Source organism: Camelina sativa, chromosome 11 (assembly GCF_030686135.1).
Source record: "Camelina sativa cultivar CO46 ecotype springtype chromosome 11, ASM3068613v1".
Classification (NCBI taxonomy): Eukaryota; Viridiplantae; Streptophyta; class Magnoliopsida; order Brassicales; family Brassicaceae; genus Camelina; species Camelina sativa.
Window position 1 is genome coordinate 36423613 of NC_141890.1, and position 14728 is coordinate 36438340.

The 14728-nt window shown below is 33.8% G+C and overlaps 3 protein-coding genes across 3 annotated transcripts; all 3 read left to right on the forward strand.

Moving 5' to 3' along the window:
• The first annotated feature begins 249 nt into the window (after positions 1-249).
• Positions 250-2103, forward strand: LOC104725125 (putative inorganic phosphate transporter 1-3). The gene is made up of 2 exons (XM_019232427.2): positions 250-662; positions 771-2103. Exons 1-2 carry the CDS (start codon positions 262-264, stop codon positions 1921-1923), a joined length of 1554 nt encoding a protein of 517 aa, XP_019087972.1. The 5' UTR covers positions 250-261; the 3' UTR covers positions 1924-2103.
• Positions 2104-5128: 3025 nt separating this feature from the next.
• Positions 5129-7507, forward strand: LOC104725126 (putative inorganic phosphate transporter 1-3). The gene is made up of 3 exons (XM_010443730.2): positions 5129-5250; positions 5648-6059; positions 6160-7507. The coding sequence occupies exons 2-3, from the start codon at positions 5659-5661 to the stop codon at positions 7331-7333; spliced, it is 1575 nt and encodes a 524-aa protein (XP_010442032.1). The 5' UTR covers positions 5129-5250; positions 5648-5658; the 3' UTR covers positions 7334-7507.
• A 1004-nt stretch (positions 7508-8511) lies between these two features.
• LOC104725127 (putative inorganic phosphate transporter 1-6) lies at positions 8512-10706 on the forward strand. Its single transcript, XM_010443732.2, has 2 exons — positions 8512-8588; positions 8952-10706. Exon 2 carries the CDS (start codon positions 8980-8982, stop codon positions 10531-10533), a length of 1554 nt encoding a protein of 517 aa, XP_010442034.1. The 5' UTR covers positions 8512-8588; positions 8952-8979; the 3' UTR covers positions 10534-10706.
• The last annotated feature ends 4022 nt before the right edge of the window (positions 10707-14728 follow it).

Below are 14728 nucleotides of genomic sequence, written 5' to 3' on the forward strand. Positions count from 1 at the left end.
CTCCTAAGAAATCTTTCAGAAAAGAAACAAAAAAATGTTGTCTCCTAATTAAAGACATTTTTCTCGTTTGTCTTTCTTAAAAGACCGTGATAAAGAGTCAACCTAGTTTTTACTCCTATCCGACCGGAGGATCAGAACGTCTTCATATAACATATTAAAACCCTATATATATAGTATTACATACACACATATAAGAAAAAAATATATCATCGCAAAAGTTTAAAGTTTTGTGCGTGAATGCAGGGGAGACAAAAACCTGAGATGGCCGATCAACAACTTGGAGTGTTAAAAGCACTAGATGTTGCGAAGACGCAACTATACCATTTCACAGCTATTGTCATCGCCGGTATGGGTTTCTTTACGGATGCCTATGATCTTTTTTGTGTGTCCTTGGTGACTAAGCTCCTAGGCCGCCTCTACTACTTCAATCCAGAGTCAGCAAAGCCTGGCTCCCTTCCCCCTCATGTTGCGGCTGCGGTTAACGGCGTGGCCCTCTGTGGGACCCTTGCTGGTCAGCTCTTCTTTGGATGGCTCGGTGACAAACTTGGACGGAAAAAAGTCTACGGTATCACTTTGATCATGATGATCGTGTGCTCTGTTGCTTCGGGTCTCTCATTCGGAAGCCATGCCAAAGGTGTCATGACCACCCTTTGCTTCTTCAGGTAACCCACTTATGATACGCATCGTTTATCAATAGTTTTATAGTGGCTTTAAAGGGTCAGTCAGGTTTCGACCTGATGAGGTCTAAAATATTAAACGATTGTTCGTAGGTTTTGGTTGGGATTCGGTATCGGAGGTGACTACCCTCTTTCTGCCACAATCATGTCTGAATACGCTAACAAGAAGACTCGTGGGGCTTTCATCGCCGCCGTCTTCGCCATGCAAGGCATTGGTATCTTGGCTGGAGGTTTTGTGGCACTTGCAGTTTCTTCCATTTTCGACAAAAATTTCCCATCGCCCACCTATGAGCAAGACAGGTTTCTCTCAACTCCCCCTCAAGCTGATTACATTTGGCGTATCATTGTCATGTTTGGTGCTCTACCTGCCGCATTGACCTACTATTGGCGTATGAAGATGCCTGAAACTGCTCGTTACACTGCTTTAGTCGCCAAGAACATCAAACAAGCCACACAAGACATGTCCAAAGTCTTACAAGTGGAGCTTGAGGTTGAAGAAAGGGATGATGACCCCAAACTCAACTATGGCTTGTTCTCCAAGGAATTCTTGAAACGTCATGGGCTTCCACTCCTTGGGTGTACCTCCACTTGGTTCTTGCTTGACATTGCCTTCTACAGCCAAAACTTGTTCCAAAAGGATATTTTTTCGGCCATCGGATGGATTCCAAAGGCAGCCACCATGAATGGTATCCATGAGGTTTTCAAGATTGCTAGGGCACAGACACTCATCGCGCTTTGCAGTACTGTTCCAGGTTACTGGTTCACAGTCGCGTTCATTGATATCATGGGAAGGTTTGCAATCCAACTAATGGGATTCTTTTTCATGACTGTGTTTATGTTTGCCATTGCCTTCCCTTACAACCATTGGATTAAACCGGATAACCGTATCGGTTTCGTGGTTATGTACTCTCTCACGTTCTTTTTTGCCAACTTTGGTCCAAATGCAACCACTTTTATTGTCCCTGCTGAGATCTTCCCAGCCAGGCTAAGGTCTACATGCCACGGTATATCAGCCGCGACAGGGAAAGCTGGAGCCATCGTTGGAGCCTTTGGGTTCCTATACGCAGCTCAACCACAGGACAAGAGCAAGGTTGATGCTGGATACCCACCAGGCATTGGAGTTAAGAACTCATTGATCATGCTTGGTGTTATTAACTTTATTGGTATGCTTTTCACATTCCTCGTCCCTGAGCCCAAGGGCAAGTCCCTAGAAGAACTTTCCGGAGAGGCTGAGGTTGATAAATAATCATGCTATCATATTGTTTGCTAATTCTTCTTTTATTGATTTTTTACTTTCTGTGCCATGCGTGACGTGAAAGTTGTGATATTGTAATCTGCAACTCTACTTTTGTTTTTCTGTGTGACAAATTGTAATCGATCGATACTTGGTGTTCATTATGGTATTGATTAATTTGTTATTTGCTTCTATAAGACGCAATCAAGTCTATCTTTAGTTAAAACTAAGCATATAAACTATTTTTATGTACATATGATCAAAGTCTCCACTTATTTACCTTTTTGTTGGAAGAAATAAATTACAAAGCAAACAATGAATCAATTTAAACCAAATAATATTTTATTTTTTGGTATCAGTTGGATCGGTCGATAATCAATCCTTAAATTGGCTGTATATATGTATAAAATAAGATAACAACTATGTAAGTCCACTAAGACAAGAACTTGTATATTAAATCGAGTATATCTGCATATGCCCTCGCGAATATCCTATGTTTTGCGAATATGCTTCATTTTAATAATGATTTTGACTTTTGCTAATAAATAACTTATCTTCATGACAATATATATCCAGATTGTCACTCCTCAAATGTCAGCTATTAGAGTTGAACGATTCGATTCGAGTACCCGAAAACAAAACAAAAAAGTACATCGATTTAGAAATTCGGAATCTTTCTGACTTTATATTGGTAAACTATACTATTACTCCTTCGATTTTTAGTTATTTTGAGATTTTTTTTTTTTGAAATATTTAAGTGAAAATTCACTAGATTGACACAAATTTGGGTAAAATAACTCAATAAACTACTATCGTATCTCATTTCTAGATTGATACAAAGTTTATGTAGAAAGACCAAAACCCCAAATTTTTATTTTAATTAAGTTTTATATTTAAAATATTAGTTCAACTGATTAACTTTAACAAGATTTTGCTTTCTGTTGAAGTTGAACGATATTATAGGAGAACTAATTGTTAGGGAGTTAAACAACAATTTTACGTAGAAAATTGAAAGATTGAGAACACTTAATATGTTTTTTTTTTTCTAGAACACTTAATACAGTATGTTTAACTTCCTCATTTGTAAAACAATGAAAAAAATTATAAAAACATATAACTTAAAGAAGCGGTGAGATTAAGAATTTACAACACTCATTATATTGATTTCGTTAAATGAACTTTTATATATCTTTAAAACAATAATTGCAAAGTCAGAATCAGACAGAAATATATAAAAACTATATTTGTTAGCGTGAGTTTTCGGCTTTCAATTAAATAGGTAGAGGTCAGTTTATAATATGGTATACCAGTTGATTGATGTAAAATATACAATGCAAAACTGGTATACCATATTTTTTTGCTATTTCTGAAAATTTATTTTTGCTATCTTGAAGTCCTATGACCCAACTACACAAACATTGGCAAAACTAGGTATTCTGGTGCTAAGGCATCTTCGGTAGTACTCCCCCATGGTTAATATCACCATGGAAAAAAACTTGAATTATGATGTCTTCAACCACTTGAGCTACCATAAATTAGGGGGAAACAAATATTATACCAACTCATAATTTTTTTTTTCTCAATTTGCAGGTGCAATGCATCTTCGTCAACTCATAAATACAATATTCCGATTTCCAAGAATCCGAAATCATCAAAATACTAGAATTAGAAATTTAATATTACAAATGGATAGGTTCTAATTTGAAAGTTGCTCATATTTCTATATATTTATTTAAGCAATATTGTTAAAAATTTAACATTACTTTCATGTGGCATATTACAAAAATATCATTTTATTTTAATTAATTTAAAAATTAATAAAAAAAATTTATATTAGTTTATAAAAATAATAAACTAATATTTTTGAAATTATTTAACAGATTTCTTTTATTGTTTCAGAAATTTAAGGAAACAATAACAAACTATTTAGAACAATTATTAAACTTAATTTTATTTATAAAACTAAGATTAAATAATTTTATCCCTGAATCGTTTAATAATGATATATATATTTTAAAACTAAGATACAAGTCTACAACATTACTTATATTTTTAAAATATAAAAAATTATATCTAATGTACTAAATATTTTTTCATATTGCACATCAACGTAATGACATTTTATTAAAATCTAAAAAATCGCAAATTTTATATTTTTATTCAATATTGTATATACAACTAAAAAAATAAATTAAAAAGTTAAATCGAGATTTCTAAACATAACCGCTTCAATAAGGGTTTTAGTTCTGGACAAAATATCTGGATCTGATATGTATCCGAAAAACCCGATCCAAACCTGTATCCAAAGTTTTAAAATACTCAAACGGGTATCAAATCTCTAAATCCAAAACCCCGAATCCGAATCTGATCTGAACCGAATCCGAACGGGTACCCAAATATACCCACAATATTATTATATGATAATAATATATTAGTAATATTTATAATTTTAATAATGTAAGTGTCCAAAAAATTCATATTTTTGGCTATTTAGATATTTTTGAGTAAACTATTTTTTAGTAAATTTGGATAAAAAAAATACTCTAAATTTTTAGTTGGGTATTTTTGAATAATTTTGAAAAATTTGGATACTAAAATTTGAGTTTTGAGAACTTTGGATAATCCGAATCTAAAATACTCGATCCAAACCTGACACAAATCCGAAGTCTAGAAGTATCCAAACAGGTCTTCTACCTCTAAATCTAAAAATCCAAAAATCCGATAGGAATCCGAATGGGTATCCGAATGCCCAAGCCTAATAGATTTTATTTTCTTTTTAAATTTACCAAATTTATATAATTCACGAGCTTAAACATTGTATTATGTACTAAGACGGATTAAAATTAAAATATGAAAATAAGTAAATTAGATGTAAAAAATTATTAAAATATATAAAATAAATCAAATAAAACTTTTATTGTTATTTTTGTAATTTGATAATTACAGTAAAACTTACGTAAACATTTTCCCTTGCAGTAAAGCACGGATAACCATCTAGTTCAAATTGTAAAACTTATAATAATCTGCACATGGTTAATCATGTACGTCCAATTTAGACTATAAGACAACAGCGTTTATTTTGCCGCTTAAAACCAATCAATTATTGACATAAAAACCCAAATGACTTACAAAATAGCAAAATAGTCAAGAAGAGAAGCAGGCGATCACGTTTGCTCACATCTCTTTCTCTTTTTAGAATACTCTATTATTTTTTCTATTTCAATGTGCTTCGCAGTCTTCTTCTCTATAAATTGCCAACATAATTGTTCATTTCTTGTCACCTACATATCTTCTCTCTTTCTCCCTAGAAGTTCTTAATCTCCTTCAAAGCTGGTTAAGGTGAATAATACTTGCCTTCGTTGATTTATTTTTAATAACTTATCATGTTGGTTTTATTAATTTTTCTTCTTAAGATATAATATAAACTACAAGACAGTTTTTTAGAGCTTTTGTTCTTTTACAAAATTTTGGCCAGAGCTACGGGCGGATGCGGCTGGGTCTGCGTATCCACGCCGTGTCAGAGTGTAGTTTTTTCTTTTTGTCTTTTTTAAATAAGTTCTAGGAGACTTTTTCCTATCAAAAAAAAATTTTGGCCACACCAAAGGTCAAATCCACTGTTCTTAGAATTAACAGGAAAAGAAAGTGCCATAATATTTCAAAAGTAATAATTAAGGATATTTTATCGGGACCATTGATGACATGAAATATTGGATTATTTGTCTTTTTTTTATCACAGAGCTCAAGGCAATGGCTGAACAACAACTCGTAGTGCTGAAGGCACTCGATGTTGCGAAGACGCAACTTTACCATTTCACGGCGATTGTTATCGCCGGTATGGGTTTCTTTACTGATGCCTACGATCTCTTTTGCGTGTCCTTGGTGACAAAACTCCTTGGTCGTCTGTACTACTTCAATCCGGCATCAGAGAAACCTGGCTCACTACCCCCTCATGTTGCGGCGGCAGTCAACGGTGTGGCCCTCTGTGGAACCCTTGCTGGTCAACTATTCTTCGGATGGCTCGGTGACAAACTTGGACGAAAGAAAGTTTACGGACTCACTTTGATCATGATGATTGTGTGTTCTATCGCTTCCGGTCTCTCCTTCGGAAACCAAGCCAAGGGTGTCATGACCACTCTTTGCTTCTTCAGGTACAATCCAATTATAGTATCATACACACACACACTTGGTGAATCAATAAATTTATCGACTGCAACGTGAGGTTTTAATTTTTTAACTGGTTATGTATAGGTTTTGGCTTGGATTCGGTATCGGAGGTGACTACCCTCTTTCAGCCACAATCATGTCTGAATATGCCAACAAGAAGACTCGTGGGGCATTCATCGCAGCCGTGTTTGCCATGCAAGGTATCGGTATCCTGGCCGGAGGTTTTGTTGCACTTGCAGTATCTTCCATTTTTGACAAGCAGTTCCCATCACCAACCTACAAGGAAGACAGATTTCTCTCCACGCCTCCTGAGGCTGATTACATTTGGAGAATTATCGTCATGTTTGGTGCTATACCCGCAGCCTTGACCTTCTACTGGCGTATGAAGATGCCTGAAACTGCTCGGTATACCGCCTTGGTTGCCAAGAACATCAAACAGGCCACACAAGACATGTCCAAGGTTTTACAAGTGGAGCTTGAGATGGAAGAGAGGGCAGAGGATGTCGTTAAAGACCCAAGACTTAACTATGGCTTGTTCTCCAAGGAATTCCTTAGCCGCCATGGTCTTCCCCTTCTCGGATGTACTTCTACTTGGTTCTTGCTTGACATTGCCTTCTACAGCCAAAACTTGTTCCAAAAGGATATCTTTTCGGCTATCGGATGGATCCCAAAGGCAGACACCATGAACGCCATCCACGAGGTTTTCAAGATTGGTAGGGCTCAGACTCTTATCGCGCTTTGTAGTACTGTTCCAGGTTACTGGTTCACCGTGGCATTTATTGATATCATGGGAAGGTTTGCAATCCAACTTATGGGATTCTTCTTCATGACGGTGTTTATGTTTGCCATTGCCTTCCCATACAACCACTGGATCAAACCAGACAACCGTATTGGATTCGTGATTATGTACTCCCTCACCTTTTTCTTCGCTAACTTTGGACCAAATGCAACCACTTTCATTGTCCCGGCTGAGATCTTCCCAGCCAGACTAAGGTCCACATGCCATGGAATATCAGCCGCGACAGGTAAGGCTGGAGCCATTGTTGGAGCCTTCGGGTTCCTCTATGCGGCTCAATCACAGGATCCAAAGAAGACGGACGCAGGTTACCCACCGGGTATTGGAGTCAAGAACTCATTGATCATGCTTGGTGTTATTAATTTTGTTGGTATGCTCTTCACATTCCTTGTCCCAGAGCCAAAGGGCAAGTCCCTCGAAGAACTCTCTGGTGAGACTGAGGTTAGCCCGGACGAAAAATAGTCACTGATTTGTGACAATGAAACTAATTGTATTTTTCTATTTTTGATTTCATTATTTGGAGTGCCATGTTTGGTTTTGTCTCGTTTAATTTGTTTGGTATGATGTTTACAAGAAGTGGTGTATCCTGCATATCTATGGTTTAATTTGTTGAAATCTTTTCAACAATTTTCGAAATCGGCTCAACGTTCTCGTCCTGGATTGGAGCTTCCTCCTCTAATTGCAAGGCTTAATTAATATATATATATATATATATATATATATATATATATATATATATATTTTCTCGGGCCTCATTTCATATTTATTTTTCGGCCTCACATTTTTTTTGTTTCTTCTGAAATTAGAAGATTAAACCAAGTGTATCTTCTTCAGGCGTTAACAGGCAAAAAAAAACTTGCGATTTACAGCCCATTAAGGCATTAACGTAACGAAGTAAATAACCACCATTCCGTGAAATAATATATCTATTTAAAGGTTCGATATTTTTTTTTAATAAATACTCAGGGGTGGACCGGATGGTCATGGTTTCTATGCACAAATTAAAAAACATATAATTTTATTTAATTTACCTCTTTAATATAAAAAAAACCATTAAATAAAATTAATTAAAACATAACGTAAAATATGATTGGTCAAAAAAATTAAATAATTTAACTTGTTGCATAGAAGAAAGTTGAAAACATTATTTAAAATGAAACACATTTTTATTTGCTAAACATCACTTAAAGTGAAGCGAAATGATTAATATATAACATGAAATTGTAAATTTCAAGATATATTCATTGAAAATTTTGAATTTACAAAATTACCATTGGTGTAAAATTACTGGAAATTATTTACTACAAAATGATGTATATATAACTAAATATTAAGTTTTCGTTAATGTGTAAAAACTCTAAAAATATATATCATATTTCTTTTACTGGTAACATTTGTTGTTTGTAATTCTTTTACTGGGAATATTCTCAGTAATCTTTTAATGGTAATATTTGTTGTTTGTTAGAATCAACTTTGTTAGAATGGATCGCAACAAAAATGATTAAATTGTCTTTTTTTATATATAAAATTATGGCATTATGCTCTCTTAATTTTCCACTCTCGCGGTAATTATATTCTTTTTCTAAAAGAATATGCCATTTGTGTTCTCATTTTCTTGTCTATAAGATATATAAAGCTATAAAGAATAAACCCTAACAATTAATCTTCAACAGTAGTCAGCCAAAAGCAAACGAGTGTTTCGAGATCTCCCTTGTTGGTAATCACCTTCGTACGTCCATTATATGTAGTTATAATTTCGATACATATATTTGTTTGCAACTATAGTCAGATGTTTCTTTACGGCAACTAATTTGTTCAATGAATCATGAATGTTGCATGAAAGAACCATGGCATGATCTTTCTGTGTTAAATATTTTTTATCGCATTTTTTCAGTACAAGTCTCGAATCTCTAATTTTTTGGAATAGTTTGTTGATAGTTTTGATTTCCTTAAATGTAGGCAGAAAGATATTGCTACTAAATTCGAAATCCTTATAAACTAGAATTTTGCTACTAGTTTGTTACAACAACTTTCTCTATATATGTTGTAACAGTTCTTGTCACTTTTATTTTATTTTCAGAGTTAAGAGAGCAGAACAAAATATCGCCATGACTAACGAAGAACATGGAAGCATTTTGAAAGCTCTTGACGCTGCAAAGACTCAATGGTACCACGTCAAGGCGGTGGTAGTCTCCGGTATGGGTTTCTTTACAGACTCATACGATCTCTTCGTGATATCCCTCATCACGAAGCTCCTTGGCCGAATCTACTATCAGGTTCCTGGCTCATCCTCTCCCGGAAGCCTCCCTGACGGCATCTCTGCGGCCGTGAGCGGTGTGGCCTTCGCCGGAACGTTTCTCGGACAGATTTTCTTCGGGTGTCTTGGTGACAAGCTCGGACGTAAGAGAGTCTATGGTTTGACACTCTTGATCATGACCATATGCTCCATTTGTTCTGGTCTTTCCCTTGGAAATGACCCAAAAACCGTCATGGTAACTCTCTGCTTCTTCCGCTTCTGGCTTGGGTTTGGCATCGGTGGTGACTATCCACTCTCGGCTACGATCATGTCCGAGTATGCCAACAAACGTACTCGTGGAGCTTTCATAGCAGGTGTTTTCTCTATGCAAGGAGTTGGGATCCTTGCCGCAGGAGGGGTTTCGTTACTTGTCTCGGCTCTTTTCGAGAGGAAGTTTCCATCTCGGGCCTATGTATTGGACGGTGCAGCCTCCACCGTCCCACAGGCGGATTACGTGTGGAGGATCATCCTGATGGTCGGCGCCTTACCAGCTCTCTTGACGTACTACTGGCGGATGAAGATGCCTGAAACCGCTCGTTACACCGCTCTAGTTTCCAAGAACGCTGATAAAGCTGCTTCCGATATGACCAAGGTTCTCAACGTGGACATCGAAGCCTCTTCCGCGAAGCATGACCAAGCTAGAGTTTCCTCAGACGAGTTTGGTTTGTTCTCCAAGAAGTTCCTTTGCCGTCACGGCCTCCACCTATTCGGAACAGCCTCCACATGGTTCCTCCTCGACATTGCTTTCTACAGCCAAAACTTGTTCCAGAAGGATATCTTTACAACCATTGGATGGTTACCTCCGGCAAAAGTCATGAACGCACTCCAAGAGCTCTTCATGATCGCTAGGGCTCAAACCATAATCGCTTGTTGCAGCACCGTTCCTGGTTACTATTTCACTGTCGGTCTTATCGACAGGATGGGACGGTACTGGATTCAGATAATTGGTTTCGCGATGATGACCATCTTCATGTTCGTTTTAGCTATACCGTACCACCATTGGACCTTACCAGCTAACAGGATTGGTTTCGTGGTTTTCTACTCTTTGACCTTTTTCTTTTCCAATTTTGGACCTAATGCAACTACGTTCATTGTCCCTGCTGAGATCTTTCCGGCTAGGCTTAGGTCGACTTGTCACGGTATCTCAGCCGCATCAGGTAAAGCCGGTGCGATGGTTGGTTCATTCGGGTTTGCTGCTTTGGTTAAAGCTTTGGGGATGAGTAGGACGTTATACATCATGGGTGGTATCAATCTTGCTGGCTTGCTTATCACGTATCTTACAATCCCGGAGCCTAAGGGGATATCACTTGAGGAGCTTTCCGGCGAAACTAAACCGGAGACAATCCAGGAGAAGATTGTTATTTAGAAATTTAATTATTTTCCTTTTGTTTTGCTTGTTTATCGGATTTTGTTAGAATTATTTTGTGTTTTGTCAGATTTTTAGATTTTATTTTTGCATTCAGTTTTCAGACGTTTTTTCTTAATTATGTTTTCATTAAACAGTTTATTATTATAAATAAAACTGCTATTAGACTTTGATATCCAAAGCAAAACAATAAAAACATATAACATAATTTAAATATATATCATATTATATAAAATTGGGTTTTGAAAGTTAGCCATTAACAAGATTTTGATATGTGTCAAGTTTATAAAATTTTGACATGGGTAAAAGTTAATATTTAATAGGAGAAAAATATGAGATTACAACAAAAACAAAATATTTTGTTTTAACAATATTAATAATGAAACAATATATTTATTAAAAAATTACAAAAATTAAAAGTTTTTTAATAATTATAAGGAGATTATATATATATATATATATATTTTGCAAAATTTAAAATTATAACATTATTTACCTATTTTTTAATTTTATGTTATTAATTCTACAAAAAAACTAGAAATGAGATTAAGAAAAATATACAGTTAATTATTAATTTAAATTTTGTGAATACTCACTTCTATATAAATATAGATTTTCTCATCATTTCTATCTTACAAAATACTTCATTGAAAAATATTGCTTTCAACTTTGTTCTATTGGTAAAACTTTTTTAAAAGAAAAGGAAATTTTTCTTATTTTTTAAACAAAAAATTTCTCCTACTTTCTCTTTTTTTTTTTCAGTTTGTATATGTAAGATTAATGTATTAACCAAAAATAAGATTAATATATGCGTCTTCTTTTTCGAATACTGTATTTTAAAATTTAATGTAGTATTTTTAGATTGTTTTATTTAATTATTTAGAATCCATATATTATCGTGATTCTAATTTACTATTATTTCTTTATTTATGTCAAATTATATTTATTTTTTCAACCTTGATTGGTTGGTCATAGACCCTTTTGGTGCAACCATAATTGTTACCATTCATTCAATCTCAGAGGGAGATAAAGAATAGAAGCTCATCAACCTAATGGTTAGATAAAACATGTTAATCAAATACAAGCTTACAACAAACATAGATAGATTGATTGATAAACATAAATTGTTGTTGATATATCCATAGGAGTTCGGAAACTGTGACACCCTGGTTTGCAGATAGGTTTAAAAGAATTGATTTGGCCACCTATGTCACCAAAGTGAACTATACTTTTGGATCAAGGGTTATGAGAAAACTCCAGAATTAAGCATGCTTGAGCTGAATTAGTTTCAGGATGGATGAATTTTCGGGAAGTGATTGTCGGAACTGTGCGAGTGAGGACAAAATATAAGAAAAGATCATATGGTGATTTATAAGGGTAAGTATTTAAAGCCTCCCAAACGTAACAAACCGATCGTCAGATATGGGTGAGCTTAAACTAAAAATAGACGTGGGGCCCACTGAGGAAGGTGGCCCCATGGATTGGGAGTGGACATGGCGCTCACTAAGCAAGGTGGCAGTCGGGGCGTTCCATATACAAAGGCTACATCATGGTGTGTCAAAGATACTTTCACGAATACATTAGAAAATTTAACATTAGTTATTATCAAAAAAATTTATGACGTTAGAAAATGGTCTTTAGTTTCATTGGTAGCTGGGGCAAGCTATTTTGAGATAGCTAAAATACATGAACATGTTCTCTCTACACATCAGGAAAGCAGAGCCGATGTTCTCTCTATGGTGGAGGATGCTTGACGCAAGGTTATCTTCTCAAGGGAGGAAGGTCGAGCCAAGGTTCTCTCCATGGTGGAGGAGGTTAGACGCAAGGTTCTCTCCATAAAGAAGGAGGGCGGAACCGAGGTTCTCTCCATGGTTGGTCATACACTATTATGATGTTACATCATTGATTAGTATACTATGTAATATCTTTTTTATTTAAAATGTTTTTTGAGCCAATAATTTTAGTATTTAAAAAAACTATGCAAAAATGAAAGTAAAAAAACAGATAATAGTTTACTTAATGTGTTCATACAGACATTTTCTAGGTAGTGGTAAAGAATGTATTTGTAACATACAATATATTTAGGTGTAAAAAATACATTTTCAATGGTAACATACATAAAAGATTTGTAAATGAATATAAATCAGTATATTCTTGCAAAAATAAAACTTATCAATAACGTTATTTATAAAACTTTAAACCCGCACATCGGACGGATCCTTATCTAGTATACTAGAAAGTTACCCACGCGATGCGTAGGTTATAAAATAAAATGTTTTGTATGTAAAATAAAATTTTCATTAAATTATATATGAAATGTACATGATATTATTTATATATGCCTTATAAAGAATATATATATATATATATATATATATATATATTACTATGATATCTTTTCCAAACTAAACATTTTTGTGGAGCGTGTACATCAAAATGATTATTAAACTAGATTAAGACCCTTGCTAGAGCACAAGTTGAAATTCATTTTATTTATATTGTAATTTTTATATAAAATATAATTTATGTAATTGTTTTTATTTTTTTTTAGATAATGCAATAAAATCATACGTTAAATATGATGGCTCGAAAAAAAAATATTTTATAAGTTTTATATTGTTAATGATTCTAGATAAGTATTCGTGCTATAACACTGGTTAAAATTTTTTTTTATACGAAATTTTGTATATTTTATATTTTAAATAAAATTTTAATATGTTGTATTAGTTTATGTATGTGAAGTTATTCCAAAAATGTATATTCTACATCATGAATTGAATGTCATTATAAGACATAATTTTGTAAATTTTGTTTTTAAAAAGCTAGTTATTATATTATGAGTTTTATAATATATTGTTATACTTTTTTTTAATATACTTGGGTTCATGAATTTTTTTTCATATTATAGTGACATATTATTGACATTGCTATAACATATCATTTTAGAGTGTTTATAGTTTCTAACTTTTATATCAAGTTTCAATATATTAAAAATATTTTAAAATAAATTATTTAAAGTTTAATATGTTATATAAAATATCAAATTCAACAAAAAAAATATGAAATTGAATTTAAATATTCAAATTTTGATCCGTTACTCAGTAAAATTTTTAATTCAATTGATATTATTTTTAAAGAATAATATTACTAAAAGTTGAATATTTTATAGATTGAACAATTTATATTTGTTTTTAAAAATTAACTTATGGTATATCCAGAAATAAAACTATTTTTTAATTATAATAAATAATATGATAATTTATTTGTTTCACAAAATAGACTCATATATAAAAATGAGATGTGAAGTATAATGATAATTAACAAATTAATATGTTAAGTTAGATATCAAAAGATTTTATTTGATGAATAATTTAATAAAAGAAATTAATATGGTAAGTTAGATAATGAGCCTGTTCTTTTACTAATCGCTAGGTTAGCGACAGCAATCGAAAATTTAAAAGAGGAACGATGATGATAACGTCAATCAACAAAGCAAAACGACACTGCAAAAGCAAAACGATGATGACGGACTAGTCGCTAAAGTGAGAGAAAAGTGACGCGGAGATGAAAGCGGAGTCTCTGGAATTTCAAACGACAGTTGTCGTTGGTCATCTCAACAGTAATGGCGACTCCTTTCCCAGTTGCAACGATTATTAAATTGATTAAGATGTTGTTTTTGTCTTCTTTTTTTAGTCGCTATCGCTCATCGAGCGACGCTAAAAAGAATAGGACCAATATGATTCTTTAGAATATTCTCTTTAAGATTTTCGGAAACAACGTGATCTAGTAATAAAATCTTCCAAAAATAAATTAAGGTTGCATCCACTATTTAATATATAACCAATTAATCTATCAATTAATGTATAACCTATTTGTAACTAATTTATTAAAATTATATAGTCTACAAAATAATGTTGTGTACTTCCATTTTATTATAAATGAAATATTCTTGAATATTTTGCAACTTGTTCCCTTCGCATATTAACGAACAATATTGTTCAGGTTGTGGCACTGAGTAGAACCTCATGTTCATGTTCTATCTCTTAACCGCAGCTGAGGAAGAAGAAGGCGATGACTTGGGTTTTAATCTCTTGGAACCATTCTGATTAACTGCGGTCGGAATCTGTTGATCATTAGAGGTGATGGGTTGGCAAATACCGTCTTATCTGTCATTAATGGTCCCAAAGGCTTTGGA

Coding starts and splice junctions, on each gene's coding strand:
- LOC104725125 (XM_019232427.2), top strand. CDS start 262: ATGGCCGATCAACAACTTGGAGTGTTAAAAGCACTAGATGTTGCGAAG. Junction 663..770: donor ACCACCCTTTGCTTCTTCAG/GTAACCCACTTA, acceptor GATTGTTCGTAG/GTTTTGGTTGGGATTCGGTA.
- LOC104725126 (XM_010443730.2), top strand. CDS start 5,659: ATGGCTGAACAACAACTCGTAGTGCTGAAGGCACTCGATGTTGCGAAG. Junction 6,060..6,159: donor ACCACTCTTTGCTTCTTCAG/GTACAATCCAAT, acceptor GGTTATGTATAG/GTTTTGGCTTGGATTCGGTA.
- LOC104725127 (XM_010443732.2), top strand. CDS start 8,980: ATGACTAACGAAGAACATGGAAGCATTTTGAAAGCTCTTGACGCTGCA.